Source organism: Raphanus sativus, chromosome 7 (genome assembly GCF_000801105.2).
Source record: "Raphanus sativus cultivar WK10039 chromosome 7, ASM80110v3, whole genome shotgun sequence".
NCBI lineage: Eukaryota > Viridiplantae > Streptophyta > Magnoliopsida > Brassicales > Brassicaceae > Raphanus > Raphanus sativus.
Window position 1 is genome coordinate 19,458,581 of NC_079517.1, and position 15,604 is coordinate 19,474,184.

Sequence of the window (15,604 nt, forward strand, 5' to 3'; positions counted from 1 at the left end):
TTTGTGATGCTGTAAAATCCAGCGTCAGAAAAGATGGAGGATGCAGTGGTTATTTACAAAATGCAGTAACATCAATTAAATGAATATGCCGTAAAAAAATGTTTCCTTTGTATTTTCTTTAACTCCGGACGCTGCCAGCGTCTACAGTAATAACATGTTAATATCCTGTGATGAAGAAACCATCTCGACTATAGAACGTTATGTGTTTTCCTCTCTTGTAGCGGAAGGGTTGGTGTTGAGAGAATTTTTGCTTAAATACAGAAAGATGAGGATCAGAGAGTTGTCCTGTGAAGCTGATTCCAAGATTCTGATTAATAGCATCAACTAGGGTAATTTAGTACCTGAGTTGTATGGATTCGTGACTGATATTTTATACTTATTGCGTTGAGTTTCGATTCATTTGTTTTGTTAAGATCTCAAAAGAGAAGAACAGAGTTGCAAATTTATTAACAAGAAAATTTCTGGAAGTTTTTAGTGGAATTCATTAATGTTTCTACACTTGGAAATCTAGAGTTCAAACCTCAGAAAATGCAAATTTTATGGATTATGGAGAAAAAATTACAAGAGATCTTCAGAATAGTGCATGATATACCATCCAACATGGATTTCATAGAGCAGTTCGGAATGTCCCAGTTAGACATGTATTCTCATAAGAAAATATAATTAGGGAGAATTGGAAAAATGGGACACTTTGAACTTTTGTTTGTCACAATAAGACTTTTCATACTTTTGACAATTTTGGACATATTTTACCCTTGTTTTATGGGAAAAATAGTAAATAGAGTTTTAAAAATATAAAAAAATATTAAAACTGTAGAAAACATAAGTATGACAATATATAAGTTTAAATTTTTTTTAAAAAAAATTCGAATCATATTTTATTTTATCTTCTGGCTACAGTTAGAATTCTCATTCTGGCAGTCTACTTAGTTTATAGTACGGATTCTAAATTTAAGACACTGATATACCCAGGCTATATATCGTAGTATAACATTTCTTCTATACCGTGGCAAAGATAGAATCAGCTACGCTATAATCAAGAAAGATGTCTTTGGTGTACCTTCAGCTAGAAAACGAGATATAACCACAACTCAATCACAGAGCTCGGTTACATTACGTGTCATAATCTGTTATACCTTTTACCTTATATGACGCCTAAAGGTAGAATACAGTTCGCACCTATTATACGGTGTTCTGGGTAGGTAGTATACGTATTCTAGGCAAATCGTGAAAATATGGAAACTTCCATTTTCGGTTACAGAAGTTTCCTAAATCTAAACTAAATCTACCCTAAATCTTTCAAAAAATATTTTCTCCTAAAATCACGTTCTTCTTCTCCTCCCACGATCTTTCTTTCTCATAGTTTGCTTTCTCTCTTCTTCATCCACAAAATCATCTCTTCTCTCCATCAATACATCATACATCATGGTTCTAATCTATGTTAAATCCGGAGAATGGGTGTCTGATTTCAGTGAAGAGTGGAGTTTCGTGGTAGAGAAAGCAAGGGGTGGTCGAATGGTAACATTAGAAACTACTACTCCATTGGTGGTGGTCAAGAGGATCGTGTGTGAGGATTATGGGGTGGACCATAATGTTGTTAATGCCGAGTTCAATTACTCGATAGTGAATCAAAGAGGGAATCCTCCAATTTTTATCACCAATGATCGCCAATCATCTAATTTTGTGGCTTATGCGAAGAGGGATTCATCTACTACCTTGTGCGTCACGTTCTCTGCTTCTGGCGTAAACAAAAACGAACGGATCAATATTGATTTGAATAAGGAGCCGTGTGATTCAAGTAATATTGAGGATGAAGAAGTTCCGGAGATAAATGGAGCCGCGTTTGTGAAGCCGTCAAAGGAGTCTTGTGGTAGAAAAAAGGATCATGTCGCCGCTGATGGTTGCCGTGATGCTGGTTTAAGGAGTCAAAAAATTGGAGATTCTCAAAATAATGGAGATAGTGAAAAGTCTGGTCGAGAGTGGAGAGGAGATTTCGTGAAGAAGAATCAACTTTTCAAGAGTAAAGAGGTTCTGAAGGCAACAATGGAAATTTTGGCGATGAAGAATAATTTCGATTACACTGTTATCAAATCCACGAGAAAATGGTGGTATTGCCGATGTAAGGATGCATTATGCAATTGGAGTGTGCGTGCAGAAGGTCTGGACGGGTCTGCATATTTCATGATCAACCGGTGTGAGGAACGACATTCATGTGCACCTTCAAAGAAAAGCAATTTCGGAAAAACAGCATCGGCAAGAACAATTGGGACACTAATACAACATCGATACGGTGATGCCAACGATGGTCCAAAACCAAATGACATCATTGACTTTATGAGATTGGACCATAGTTGTGAGACTACTTATGGGCACGCTTGGGAAGCTCGGGAGTTTGCTATTGCAGCTGCTAGAGGTATACCAGATCGCAGTTATGCTAAAATACCATCGTATTTGCATATGCTTAAAGAAGCTAATCCTGGTACGCATACTGACTATGAAATTAATGACAAGGGGAGATTCATGTATCTATTTATGGCATTTGGGCAATCAGTTAGAGGATACTACAATGCAATGCGAAGGGTGATTGTTGTTGATGGAACTTTTCTGAAAAATAAATACAGAGGAGTTCTACTTGTTGCTACTGCTGTAGATGGTAACTCTAACTTGTATCCGATTGCATTTGGAGTTGTTGATTCAGAGAATGACGATTCATGGGGTTGGTTCTTCAGACAGTTGAAAGTGGTTATTGCTGACTGTCAAGACTTGGCTTTTGTCTCAGATAGAAATTCATCTATTGCTAAAGCGATTGGGACTGTCTACCCGCGATCAGCACATGGAATATGCATTCATCACTTGTTGACCAATGTGGTTGCATTTTTCAAGACAAAAGGGTTTACTGCCTTGGTTGAAAAGGCTTCACGGGCATATAGGTTCACTGAATTTGAGGAACATATGACCCAAATTTTTGATATGAGTCCTGAGCTTGGAAGATATCTACAGGAGGCTGATGTGCGCAAATGGGCTCGTTCTCTGTTCCCTGGATCCAGGTACGACATTAGAACCACAAACCCTGCAGAGTCAATAAATTCAGTCTTGAGAGTACCTAGAGAATATCCGGTTATTCCTTTGCTAGATAGTATAAGAGAACTGTTGACTCGATGGTTCTATGAGCGTCGTCTGGTAAGCTCTAAGCATCTTGATCCTTTAACCGCTGAGGTGGAGAAAAAGATAGATAGGAGAATTGTGAAGGCAAAAGGGTTTAAGGTTTACAAGACTGACAACGTCAAATCGGTGGTGAAAGGAGACATATATGATTGTCATGTTGATTTGGAAAGAAGAACATGCACATGTGGGAAGTACGATATAGGAAAAATTCCTTGCCGACACGCCATTCCAGCAATTTATTCACGAGGTATGGAAGTATAAACACATTAACTTGGGACCTATTTATCTGTATATAGATTCCAATAATTCACATTTTTGTTCACACAGGTTTGGAAGTACACAGATTTACCGACGCCTTCTACAGCACTACAGCGTGGAGAACCGCATATGAGGAAAGCATTAACCCAATAGCAGTTCCACAATCTGAATGGAAGGTCCCAGCTGAGGTTAAACTTGCCAAGATTTTACCACCAGAAACAAGAAAGAGTGCTGGTCGACCAGTAAAGAGAAGGCATGAATCAGTAGAAGACAAGATAAAATCTTCTCAAGGATCAAGAAAGAATAAAAAGCACAAGTGCAGCCGTTGTGGTAACAAAGGACACAAGAGAGGGACATGCGATTTACCCATTGGAATGGAAGTATAAACACATTGACTTGTTATGTTTCTGTGTTTTTTTCTTATTAATATTCTGTGGAACAACATATTTTGCAATTTGGTGTTTGCTAAACTCTTGAGACAAATCGATCTATGTTAGTGACAATTTGGTTCTAGTAGATGATAATCAACAAACAACACAAGAACAAAAACATAGTCTTAAACTTCAAGATCATGCAAAGATAAGGTACATGAACACCACCACCAAACAACACAAGAACAAAGCTTTTATGATCCTTAATTCCCTAATGCATTTTGTGGTCTTCTCTTCACATTGTGCAATTGCATTTTCCATCTCTTCAATTTTACTGTTATTGCATTTCATCATGCTCTCAGCAGCTCCCATTGATTTCTGAAACTCGGAGTTGTCAACGAGCAGCACGTCAAAGAGGTCCTGGAAGTCTTCAATTTCCTCAACAACTGACTTATCAGTCCATTTGAACAAGTGGGTTTTGTCCTTCATCATTAACAGCCAATAACCAGTTAGATTCAAACGAAGACATAATATAGTGGATCTCCATGAGTGCTAATTACATAATCGACTAACCTGCTTGGATCCCAACGGACAAGAATGGAATAATCTTCCCGGATTTTCAACTGTTCTTGAAGTGAAACACGACACTGCCTTACCGCAATTGCATCTTCTGGGAATTCCACGTTGTTTGGCGACTCGATCTCTTGAAACGGATGAAGAATTGACAGAAGACATGATTGAGTCGATCTCCCAAATTTCGCCGTCAAATTTCTTTCTGTCGAGGAAGAATGAGGAAGAAAAGGGACTCGGTCAAAAAAAAAAAAACAAAACTACGTCGTTTTATCTCCTATAACTTGTATTGTACAAAGGCAGATCAGGAAAAAAGACCAAATTATAATATATATTTTTTAAAATAATATATATTAAATTAATAATATATTTAAAATGAATGAATCTTAATTAATAACATAAATTAAATTAAATTTTAAATGTGAAATATTATTATTTATAAAATAAATGTATATTTTTTTAAATAATCTATTTAAAAAAAAACTTTACATTTTTATTTTATTTACCATTAAAATATCTATTTTTAAAATAATCTTTCGTATTTAAAATATAATATAATTTATATAATTAATTATATTTTAAATGTGAAATACCATTTTTAGAAAAAAAAATTATTATTTTACAGTTTGTTTAGGGTCTTACTAGTACCCGTGTACGAAGCTTCTTTAGGGCTTCTTAGGGTTTGTTTAGGGGTTTATATAGGGTATGTTTAGGGCTTGTTTAGGGTTTAGGTTGGGCTTGTTTAAAAAATCCTATAAAAACCAAAGATAATTCATAGAAAACTAACCAAGAGTACTTACATCATTCAATAACAACATAAGTTAGAGTTTTTCCACATAATTTCTAGAAAAAGCAAATCACTAATTAGACACAAATCAATCTTCTAGGTCATATGCTTCAGACCTCTCCCATGGTGAAGGCACATATCGTGTCATAGCCTCAGCGTAGATGGGTTCATGTGCACCCTCCCATAAGTCCACACCAAGCTTCTGTCTGCAACCCATGATGATTTCATCATCCACCAAACCGATGTCGAGACCAAGCAGAAGGCATTCCAAGTGCTTCAGCGCGTATACACCACAATCACAACAACTCTTGTTCAACCTCTTCTTCATAGGCACATCCACAATAGTATATGCAGAGAGGAGTAGCGGCTTCTGTCTTTCAGGTGGTGCAACCGCCTTCACTATCCTAGGAATCAGAGCAGCAAACTTTTCAACGTGTTGTCTATTCTTTCCCCCACCGCAATCATAGACTTCCACTTTTTTTTCAATGATGTTGACACAGACAGCAACCCAGTGATTACCTGCGTTGGACATTACAAAATTTGTAAATGAAGAAATGTAAACAAAAACGTGTATAAGAGTGAATGATTACCATTTACAAACAGAGGAAAGTAGAGCCGATCAACATCGACACCCCAAACTTGATCAGTCCGCCCATGAGATGGAAGCTCTCCTCTGCCGTACCCAAGAAGAAAATCGGTCAATTTATAGGCTTTTCTGTTCGGCGAAAACTTGATGAATGCAGAATGGACTTGGAGGCAGAACATAGCACTCATGAAAGCAACACGTTTTGGGGCCCAAAGGTTCAATGTTGTCTTCACTCGCCACATAAACATAAATGCATCCATTTCCTGAATATTCACAATGAAAATAAGAACAGGTAGCAAACAAGCAAACAAGATGTTTTAGAAATTTAAATTCACCAAATTAGGAGAAGATCTTGTTTACCTCGTTTCCAAGCCATTTCCCAGGACTTACTACCCTTGTAGCGAGAAACAAATTTAGGATTGTAGGCCCAAGCGGTAAAGAAATAGGATTCAAAGCCCAATCCGTGAATCCTTTCCATGATTCCTCGGAAAAGTTATACAGTGACGACTGTGGAGAACCATCTAGGGGCAATGGTGAATCGCTTAGCTGGAGTGTTTTACCTCTGTACCATTTCTTCCACTGTGACGGCGGTGGAGCTGTAGCTGTATCTTTTTCTTTCTTTATTGGTTTAACTTTTGAACCTCGGACTGAACTCATGGGAGTCCACCAGTCATCTTCATTTTGGGTCTGAGATGGGTCAAAGTCTGTCACATACGACGCCTGAGAAAGCCCATTAACACCTTGCGTACCCATCCCGTGAATGATATCTTCTTGACTAAAATGCACATCAAATGCACTCTCTGATGGTTCCTGTTATGTCACAATAAATAATCAATTAACAGCATAATATTGAGCATTAAATCCATTACATGAACATTTTACAAATAGTTCAAAGTATTTCATACACCAACACACAAGCATTACATTAATATCTTACATAGTTGTGAAAACAAGACACTAACAAACCAACCAAGTAGATACCGTAGATGAAGACAAGACACTAACAAACACAAGCATTACATCTACTTGTTGTCCGATACCGTAGATGAAACTAGCACAAGAGACAGGTAAACTAAACAAGCCAAGATTAACATTTTAGAGAGTGGGGCAGACTAGTTTTTCTTTACCCCGCGTTTGGACCTCCTCAACGATGACTGTGAAGTCGAGGGCTTCCTCGGTGATGGCTTCCTCGGTGATGGCTTGCTCGGTGATGGCTTGCTCGGTGATGGCTTGCTCGGTGATAGGTCTCCATGGTCAACTTCAACCGTTGCTTCCTTACGTGAATCTCTAAGCTCTGCCTTCATCTGCTCAAATTTCTCATCCATCTGTTTCTGTAGCCTATGCTCCATTCCAGAGAAATTCGCCTCAAACAACTGGGTCATAAAAGCTTTCATGTCTTCACTAAAAGGTGCTTGCTTTGGTCCACTAGAGAGAACCTTATGCTTCCTTTTCTCCATACCACGATCCGGAAGCCTCTTCTTTCCCTTTCCCTTTCTAGACGACACATCACTCGTTGATCCTCTTGGAGTCTGAAAGTCTTCATCACTCTCATTCCCATTTCCTTCACCATTACCAGCTTCTCCAACATGCACAGCTTCGTCATTAAGATCTAAAAAAATCTCCGGAGTGTTTTCATACTCCCAGATGTGCTCACTGAAGTCATACTTCTTACTTATCATCTCCTTCAGAACGATGATTCTATCATCCCTCACATCACCAGCTCTGCGAAATTGGTCATCCTCGACAACATCCATATTCCCTGTCCATGAGATGTATGGAAAAGTGACATCCTACAGAAGAAAGGTAAAGAAAGTTAATCCTAAAATCTCATTTGAAAGTAGATTAAGGCAAGGTAAATAGAAATAATTACCTCGTTTGTGAAGATGCTCTCCAAGTGAATGATCTCGTCATATGACACCTTCGCAGCTCCCATCCAGTTAACGCATCTAGGACCATCCTTAAAACCCTTGACCAGCTTTTTACCACAGAGCTTTCCAATCTTTGGTACAGCTTCCATTGCCCAAATTTGCAAGGCGTAGGAGAAGCCATCGAACACGTAACTAGTAGTCTTCTCAGATAAGAAGTCACGCGTTTTTACTACTGACTCGCAGAGGAAATCATAAGCAGCAACTCCCCAAGGATACCTACGAAGCTTCTCAAGATCCATGACCACCTTGATGTATTTGAGGGGGATATTAGCCTTCTCATCTCTCGCTAAAACCACATACATAATGATGCAAAGGTAGACCAATCTGATGCGATCTGCATTACGCCACTTCTTCACCGCATTCTTGTGCTTAATCCACAGATTGTAGATTGTAATCCCTTCTTTCTTCTTCAATACCCTGCTCCAGAACCCATCATCATCATCCCAGTCACTGAACTCCTGAAGCGATATACTAGTATCGCACTGAAGCCCGGTTACTGCGTGGAACTCTTGCAGTGAAAACCGAAGTGCTCTCCTCGCAAAGACAAACCAGAGCTCGTGCTGTTTGTAAGTCACCAGCTCCCTACACAAGAAGCTGTGTATCACTCTCGCGGAGAACCCAAGACCATTCTCATGCAGCTTAAAAATCTGACTAAAAACCGGATCTTTCTTCACTTCTCTCAACTCATTTGGCAGCCACTCCTCCAACTTTTTGATAATGAAGTCGATCCTGCAGTTGTTGTTGATCTGAGTCACTTGGGTCTCCTCGCCCTCCTTAAAAATCCTCTTCGGTAACTCTTGAGACATATCTATAAAATATGAAAAATTTGTGAGTTCAAAAGTATCAATATAAGCACACAAATAATGAAAGCAACAACAATAGAATCAAAGCAAAAAAAATTATAACGAGAGCACAAACATGTTCCAATAGGACAACTACTACTGTAAGAGTAAACTTGAGGAGAACAACTAGCCTACATTACAATCAGACAACATCTATAATATGTTTCCATCTAATAGACAAGAAGTTGTTCAATCGATGAATCAAAACTATAAAGTATACAATCGAAGAAAACATATTGTAATGAGAATAGAAACAAAGAAAGAACATATTTTGGAACACTTGTCTACAACTAATCACTCGCTTCAAACACAATATAACAACAACTAGTCAACACTAAGGCCGGACAACACTAAGATTTCAATACTCGATTTTCCCCTTTTCCAAAAACCTCAATCGATTTTCTACAACTAGAGATGACAAAAATTAACATGCATGATTTAAAAGTGCTGTATAAGATGATTAACCAAACCTGTAAAACGCAATAGCTTTAAGAAAAATGACAAATGGGTTAAAAAAAAAAACTAGGTTAATGAAATCAATCGAAGTAATCGATAACCTACTGTTAATAACCGTGAGATTTGGACGAAATTGATGGAAGAACAGTTCGATTAGGAGAACAACTAGCCGACAAACCTAGATGATGAAGATTGGAAGAGGAAGACGACGATTTGGGGGAGTCGGATGGAAGAGGATGACGACGCCGGAGAATAGAAGAGGAAGACGACGACGGATGGAAGAGGAAGAGGACGACGGAGAATGGAAGAGGAAGACGACGGGAGAACCCTAAATCGCCATGGGAGCTTGGCGGAGAAGAAGTAAAAGGTGAAAAGGATCGATCCCTTTAACCCGATAAACCCATCTTTTCTTTAATCTAATTTTTAATTCTTTTTTTTATTTCTTTTTTTAACTTCTTAAATGTTTTATATATTAAATCTATTACGAAATTATTATTTATAATCAAAATTAAATAACTAAAATGAGATTTTAAGGGCATTATAGTATTAACAAGAATTAAAATCCTAATTTGACAAAACATCTTGCAAAAATCCTAGTGTGACAAATCCTAGTTCAAAGTGTCCTAAAAATCTAATTTTCCCATATAATTATCGGCTGGAGAATCGTTTATATAATATTTTTCATAGCTATAATAATACAATTAACCAGACGTTAAAAAATGAACCTATTATATCCTCTATCTAACTTTAATTGAATAAATGGAAGTTGATTTTCAAAAACATAAAAAAATATATTGGTAAGATCTTTATTATTTATTGTTATTTTGTTTTATATCGAGAGAGGTATATAACCACCAAATCTTTATGAGATTAATATGTTATATAATAATTTTTATAGAGGTTTGAGTTGTTAATATATATTCGAACAAGACTTGGGTTCACCCATGTGGTGAACTCTCAAATTCACCTCAAGTGTTAGCACCAATCCAAATACTATATGATTAGTAAAAAAAGAAACAAAATTAAAAAAAAAAGAAAGAAGTGAAAAAGACGTTTACTATTTTCTTAAACGTCATTGATAGCTTCTTCTTCATCACAACACGTAATATTGAAAGCTTTTTCATCACCCACACAGAAGATTGAAAGCTTTGTTTGTCAATTGGTGACTACAATCCTCTGCCCTTATACCCTAAATCTAAACTTAAAACACTAAACCCGAAACCCTTGGGTAAATCCTAACTCTTGGGTAAAGAGTTTAGTGTTTACCCAAGGGTTTAGAGTTTACTCAAGGGTTTAAGATTTACCCAAGGGTTTAGGGTTTAATGTTTAGGGTTTAGGGTTTAGTGTTTAGGGTTTATCTAAAGATTTAGGGTTTAGTGTTTTGGGTTTATGATTTAGAATATAGGATTTATATTTAGAGTATAGGGGCAGAAGATTGTAGATAGACACCAATTTGACAAACAAAGGTTTCAATATTCTATGTGGGTGATGAAGAAGAAACCATGGATGGCGTTAACAAAAATTAGTCGACATCTTTTTCACTTCTTTCTTTTTTTTTTCTTTTCAATTTTGTTTCTTTTTTATACTAATCCTATATGGGATTTTGATTGATGCTAAAATTTGAGGTGAATTTGAGAGTTCACCAGAGGGGTGAACACAAGTTTGTTTCAATATATTTGATAAAAAGTATTACTCAAATCTCCTATTTTTATGTCTAGCTCATGAAGAAAAGATATAAATTGTAAAAAAGATTGTCTGTCAAAAATATTAGAAGAGTTTAGCAAAAAAATATTATAAGATTAAATTTAAAACATATTAAATTTAGTATATCTACGTAATAAAAATCCAAGTGATTTAGAAGTCGGTGCTAAGATCTCAAATTGAAAATTTTGATAAAACTAACAAATAATATATTTATAAAAGATTTGATCTAATTAAATATTATCAATTGATTTAGGTTGAAAGCGCACAATATTTTAATAAACAAAAATATCTATTACATGTCGTAAATTTGATTCGAGATGGATCAATGAGATGGTTTAACATCAAAAGTTGACTAATATTTTATATACAGAGGATTCATTAATCAATAGTAAGATTTAAGTTAGAAATCTAAAAAAAAAATTTACAAAAAACTTTTTTAAAAAGACGATTTACAAAAAAGTAACTTTGAAGTAATAAAGATTGGAAAGTTGAAACCAAATCTTGCGACATGCTAAATAAATCTATCTATTTATATAAAAGAGAGTTTACTCTCTCCAGGTTGAGCCACGTCGTCATCCAGCCTAGAAATTCGTTTGTTCTCGTGTCGACACATGTCATGTACTAATGAAACTCAGCGTTTCATTTAAATGCATGACATGATGGGCTTTCTTCGTTAATATCCTGTTGGGCTCTACGTTTGATCGATCTCTCTGGCCCGAGACAATGTGACTCGCCATCTAACCATAATTTCACGAACGACGATTTGCTCTGCATTCCTCCCTTTCCTTCGACGGCGACGCATGACGCTTGAGTTCCCTTCACATGTATGAAACAGTAGCTTCACTCAATCATCGTGACTCTTGGGATCTTGAATCCTCCGACTATCGCCTCTGTAACGTCTTAAGATCTCGGCTAGGAGATACATTTATCCAAGCATTAACGACACCATTCTTCCCACTCTTCCTCATTAACTCGACCTTATCATCCCACCAAGGTAAACGTTCATTGCAACGACTATAAATATGTTCAAAGATGTATTTAAACACGTCGTCGGCATATATCCGTTGTTTCCTTCTCTCTCTCCCCGACTTAATAACTGTTCTCACAGACAAAAGATCAGTGGAATCTCATCTTTATTGTTACCGTCACTCGATACCAGGAATCCTTAATAGTAAGAATGTTTCTCATCATAGCCATGAGACCGTTTAGTGTCTTTGAATTATGCTTCTATTTGGATCATGTCTTGGCAGAATGATAATCTTACCAACTCTGGCTTTGTTATTATGTTTAATCGTATTTTTATTAGATCTATGAAATTTGGTTCAGACATGTTGTTTTTTCTTGAGTTCACAAATGATTTTTGATTATATAAAATAATAGTTGTTGGATTTTAGAGAATTATCGAATTGTTCCTCTGTTTTTACATGCTTCTATTGCAAGGACTATTTGTTCAAGCTTTTGCTAATTGGTGATTCTGGTGTTGATAGATCTGCTTGCTTCTTATGTTTGCTGTAAGTTTTCTCTCTCTCTCTTTCTATACTCAGTGCTGTTGCTCCTCTTTTGCAGTGGTGTGTCAATTCTTTTTTTCTGGTACAGGATAAGATGAGTAGTTATACCGGTCGCTACAGCTGGTATCGCGGCATTGCTTCCCTACAGGCAGAAATCGTGGAAGATTGAGAGAAAAAAGTGTGTGCGTGAGATGCACGACCTTCTGCGCTCTTGATCAGATCTCCAATACAGTCGTTTCTCATATTTCCAAAGCCGTCGTATAAATATTTGAAATGTAAATATTAGGGGTCACCGGAGCGTTCACGACTCTTGATTCGGTAGCAAAGTTTGAAGAGGTTGGCCATTGGTAGATTTACTTGCATCACATCACCTGAGTTGGCGTCCAAGGTAGCTATGGGGTTTTCTTTATACTCTCACCCTTATTTCTGATCCTTTTTTCATTTGAAAACTTTACATATGCTTCTTTGAATTATTATGTTTGTAACTTTTTCCTCGGTCCATTATATTTCAGTCAAATGTCCTTCACTATAACTGATTAGAGTTTGAAGAAGCATTTGAAAGACATGGTGAAGCGTGGAAATAATCTGAGAGTGTACATAAATTTTTCTTCAACGAATGTTTTACATTTAACCAGGCGTCTGTTTATATATTCTTTTATTTTAATCCATTGTAAACATACAACAAAGCATGTAAAAGAATGTGAAGAATGTTTCAAGAGGTTATGGTTTTGTAGAATTGTGACTGTGTTTCTTTGAAACTTCGAGTTGATTGGATTTGAGGAAGCAGTGACACATTTCTGTTTAATTTCACAGAACTTTAATGGATGGGCTTGCTATCAAGTTGAGGTTTTCTGAACACAAGCAGAGGGACACGGTTGGGATCATTTGAGGTTTCCTGAAAGTTAAATGTGAAAGTTGTGTTGGGATCATTTGAGGTTTCCTGAAAGTTAAATGTGAAAGTTGTAGCTGTTGAGGCAACCGAATGAGCTAAGATAACTTTTCAGCACAATGAACAGATAATAATGCAATCGCTGAAGTTTAGATATTACGCGTCGTTCGGGTTAAGATTATGTTCCTTGCAAGTCATTAAGGCCATGTGCCATTAGTCTCTGTCGTTAATTAGCAGTTGTGTTAGATTAACTATTCTTAAAAACATCAACCACAATCATTCATTTTTCTTTGTTTGTGCAGAGCTTCCAAAGAGGAATATCGAGCAGTACTCTGGTTACGGTTTTGTTGATTTCATGCCAAAGCAAGAGACTTCAAATGCAAAAATGCATGGTCGATCACCCATCCCTACGGACGCCATGTGGTAAGCCTTATGTTGCATTCTCTTCTCTGTCTCCCTCTCTCTCTCTTTTCAACCCTCTTCACTTGGATGCATTATCGACTCTTTATTTGCCATAGCAGGTCATCGAGTGGGCCAAAAAATATAACACTAGCATGGAAGTGAAGAGTCCACGTTCTACTGGTAAGTACAAAGAAAATGATCTTCTAAAGATCAGAAGAATATAAGAATAACCACACCCCTTTGTTAAAAAGTTGTGTTGAGCATGGTCTTATAAGTCACCCACTGTGATTGATAATTCTGCATGATGGAACTTTTCCTCTGTACTGCTTAATATACTGGATTATTAGTTTGTGCTTTTTGTTTGTTAACTAAATGACAACAGAATGTGTTATATACATATATAATATATTTGTGACAATCCGTCCCGTGGAACACATGCCAATAGACCCCAGGCTCACAGCGCTGCAGCGCACCGACCCCAACCCCTCTATTATGAGATCTCAGTATCTCCATAATTAGGTTGTTGGTGAGAGTCGAACCCAGGTCCTCACCCTTTAACAGCATTCCCACAGGACAAGCTGTCACCAATTGATTTTTTTTGTGACAACCCGTCCCGTGGAACACCTGCCCATGGACCCCAGGTTCCACGGGACGGGTTGTCACAATATTTGTACAGAATTTTGTTTTGTTGTTTGCAAATGGCTGAGCTTTAACGCACAAGTGCACAACATAGTGGTTTTAACACAAACTCTTGAGGAAGAAGATTGTCTAGACTAATAAAAAGCAGAAAGATGACAGTAGAGAAGCAATCTAGCTATAATGCTTGATGAAAATCAATACACAGAACATAAATTTCTTAGGAGAGAAGAATAACTAACGGACCTGAATAAAGAACAGAAAAACAATAACACTATAGATATGAATACATCAGTCGTTGCTCAGAATGTACACAAATTAACCACTAATTTACAGTTAACTTCCAGTTGCAATCATAACGACAGTAACACAACAAACACAAACCCCCGCGCTTGCGAATGATTCATGTTTTCGTGTTAAATCTAATCAACTATAATTTTGAAAATTTATTATATTTTTTATTTAAGTGAAAGTTGGAAAAAAATAATCACCTTTTTAGTTATTTTAATAGTGAAAAGTATATGTTTTATAGAAAAACAAAAGAAGTAATCAAAGCCATTGTAAAAAGTAGTGAAAGCTAATGTTACTAATTATTAAAAATGCATAGATATGAAAAATAAGAAGTATATTTGTCAACAGTTTAATAAAAGCTACAATATTAAATAACTCGACAAAATACAAAGTAAACAAAAGTGAAACAAGATAATTTAAACTAAAACAAACATATTAAGAGATTCACAAAGAAAAATATAGTCTTATTCAAATAATTGCAACGATTGCATTAGTTATCAAAATTGGTCAACTGCGACGAAACTGAAGACAAATATTTTTATAACAAATAAAATCAATGGAAGAAAAATGATAAAATACAAGCAAAGTAACAATTATGTAACACAAAACTAATTTTTTCTAAAACAAATGTTAAAACAAATTAAAATAAAAAAAACTATCAAACGCCAAACAAAAAAATAAAAACAAATCTAAATCCCCGTGCATCCATGATGTTCAAATTAAGATAACAACGATATACATAAAAAATAGGGCTGATGTAGCATTCAACGAAACCAAATCTACAAAAAAAAAACGTCAAACCAACTCAATTCCAAACGGCCTCAAATTCGTATTGAGTTGTGTTAACATCATAACATGAAAATATATTTAAAAGAACAGATAAACCAATCATTTCCCAAAACAAAATAAACAACAAGTTATTTCTCCAATTATGATTTAATTTCCTTTAAAAAAAATTAACCGAAACTAAGCTTTAATTAGTGACCATAATTTAGGGAGAAAATGATGATAAATTGTTCATTCCTCAAATTTTATACCATTCATATTGAATTTTTTGTCATATTATAGATTTATGGGATCCACTCTATTCCTCTCATTTCTTTATGAATGAAAAAAAAATTATGAAGCAAAAATTCCTTCTCTAATTTCTATGAGGAATGAAATGAACACAAATTCATATATTTCTGGTTTTTTCATTTCTTCGGGTTGAA

The 15,604-nt window shown here is 36.1% G+C and overlaps 3 protein-coding genes and 1 long non-coding RNA gene across 4 annotated transcripts; 2 read left to right on the plus strand and 2 right to left on the minus strand.

Annotated features, from left to right (window-relative positions):
* Nucleotides 1-1,425: 1,425 nt before the first annotated feature.
* LOC108815660 (uncharacterized) lies at nt 1,426-3,809 on the plus strand. The gene is made up of 2 exons (XM_018588193.1): nt 1,426-3,412; nt 3,493-3,809. Exons 1-2 carry the CDS (start codon nt 1,426-1,428, stop codon nt 3,807-3,809), a joined length of 2,304 nt encoding a protein of 767 aa, XP_018443695.1.
* A 183-nt stretch (nt 3,810-3,992) lies between these two features.
* LOC108815661 (uncharacterized protein At4g04775-like) lies at nt 3,993-4,529 on the minus strand. Its single transcript, XM_018588194.2, has 2 exons — nt 4,368-4,529; nt 3,993-4,277 (listed from the first exon to the last, which is right to left on the minus strand). Exons 1-2 carry the CDS (start codon nt 4,527-4,529, stop codon nt 3,993-3,995), a joined length of 447 nt encoding a protein of 148 aa, XP_018443696.2.
* A 710-nt stretch (nt 4,530-5,239) lies between these two features.
* LOC108815663 (uncharacterized) lies at nt 5,240-8,471 on the minus strand. Its single transcript, XM_018588195.2, has 6 exons — nt 7,608-8,471; nt 6,878-7,527; nt 6,719-6,788; nt 6,098-6,547; nt 5,742-6,000; nt 5,240-5,670 (listed from the first exon to the last, which is right to left on the minus strand). Exons 1-6 carry the CDS (start codon nt 8,469-8,471, stop codon nt 5,240-5,242), a joined length of 2,724 nt encoding a protein of 907 aa, XP_018443697.2.
* A 1,858-nt stretch (nt 8,472-10,329) lies between these two features.
* LOC130497562 (uncharacterized) lies at nt 10,330-12,949 on the plus strand. Its single transcript, XR_008936540.1, has 3 exons — nt 10,330-12,178; nt 12,264-12,563; nt 12,688-12,949. It is a non-coding gene; the product is annotated as an uncharacterized LOC130497562 (long non-coding RNA).
* Nucleotides 12,950-15,604: the final 2,655 nt, after the last annotated feature.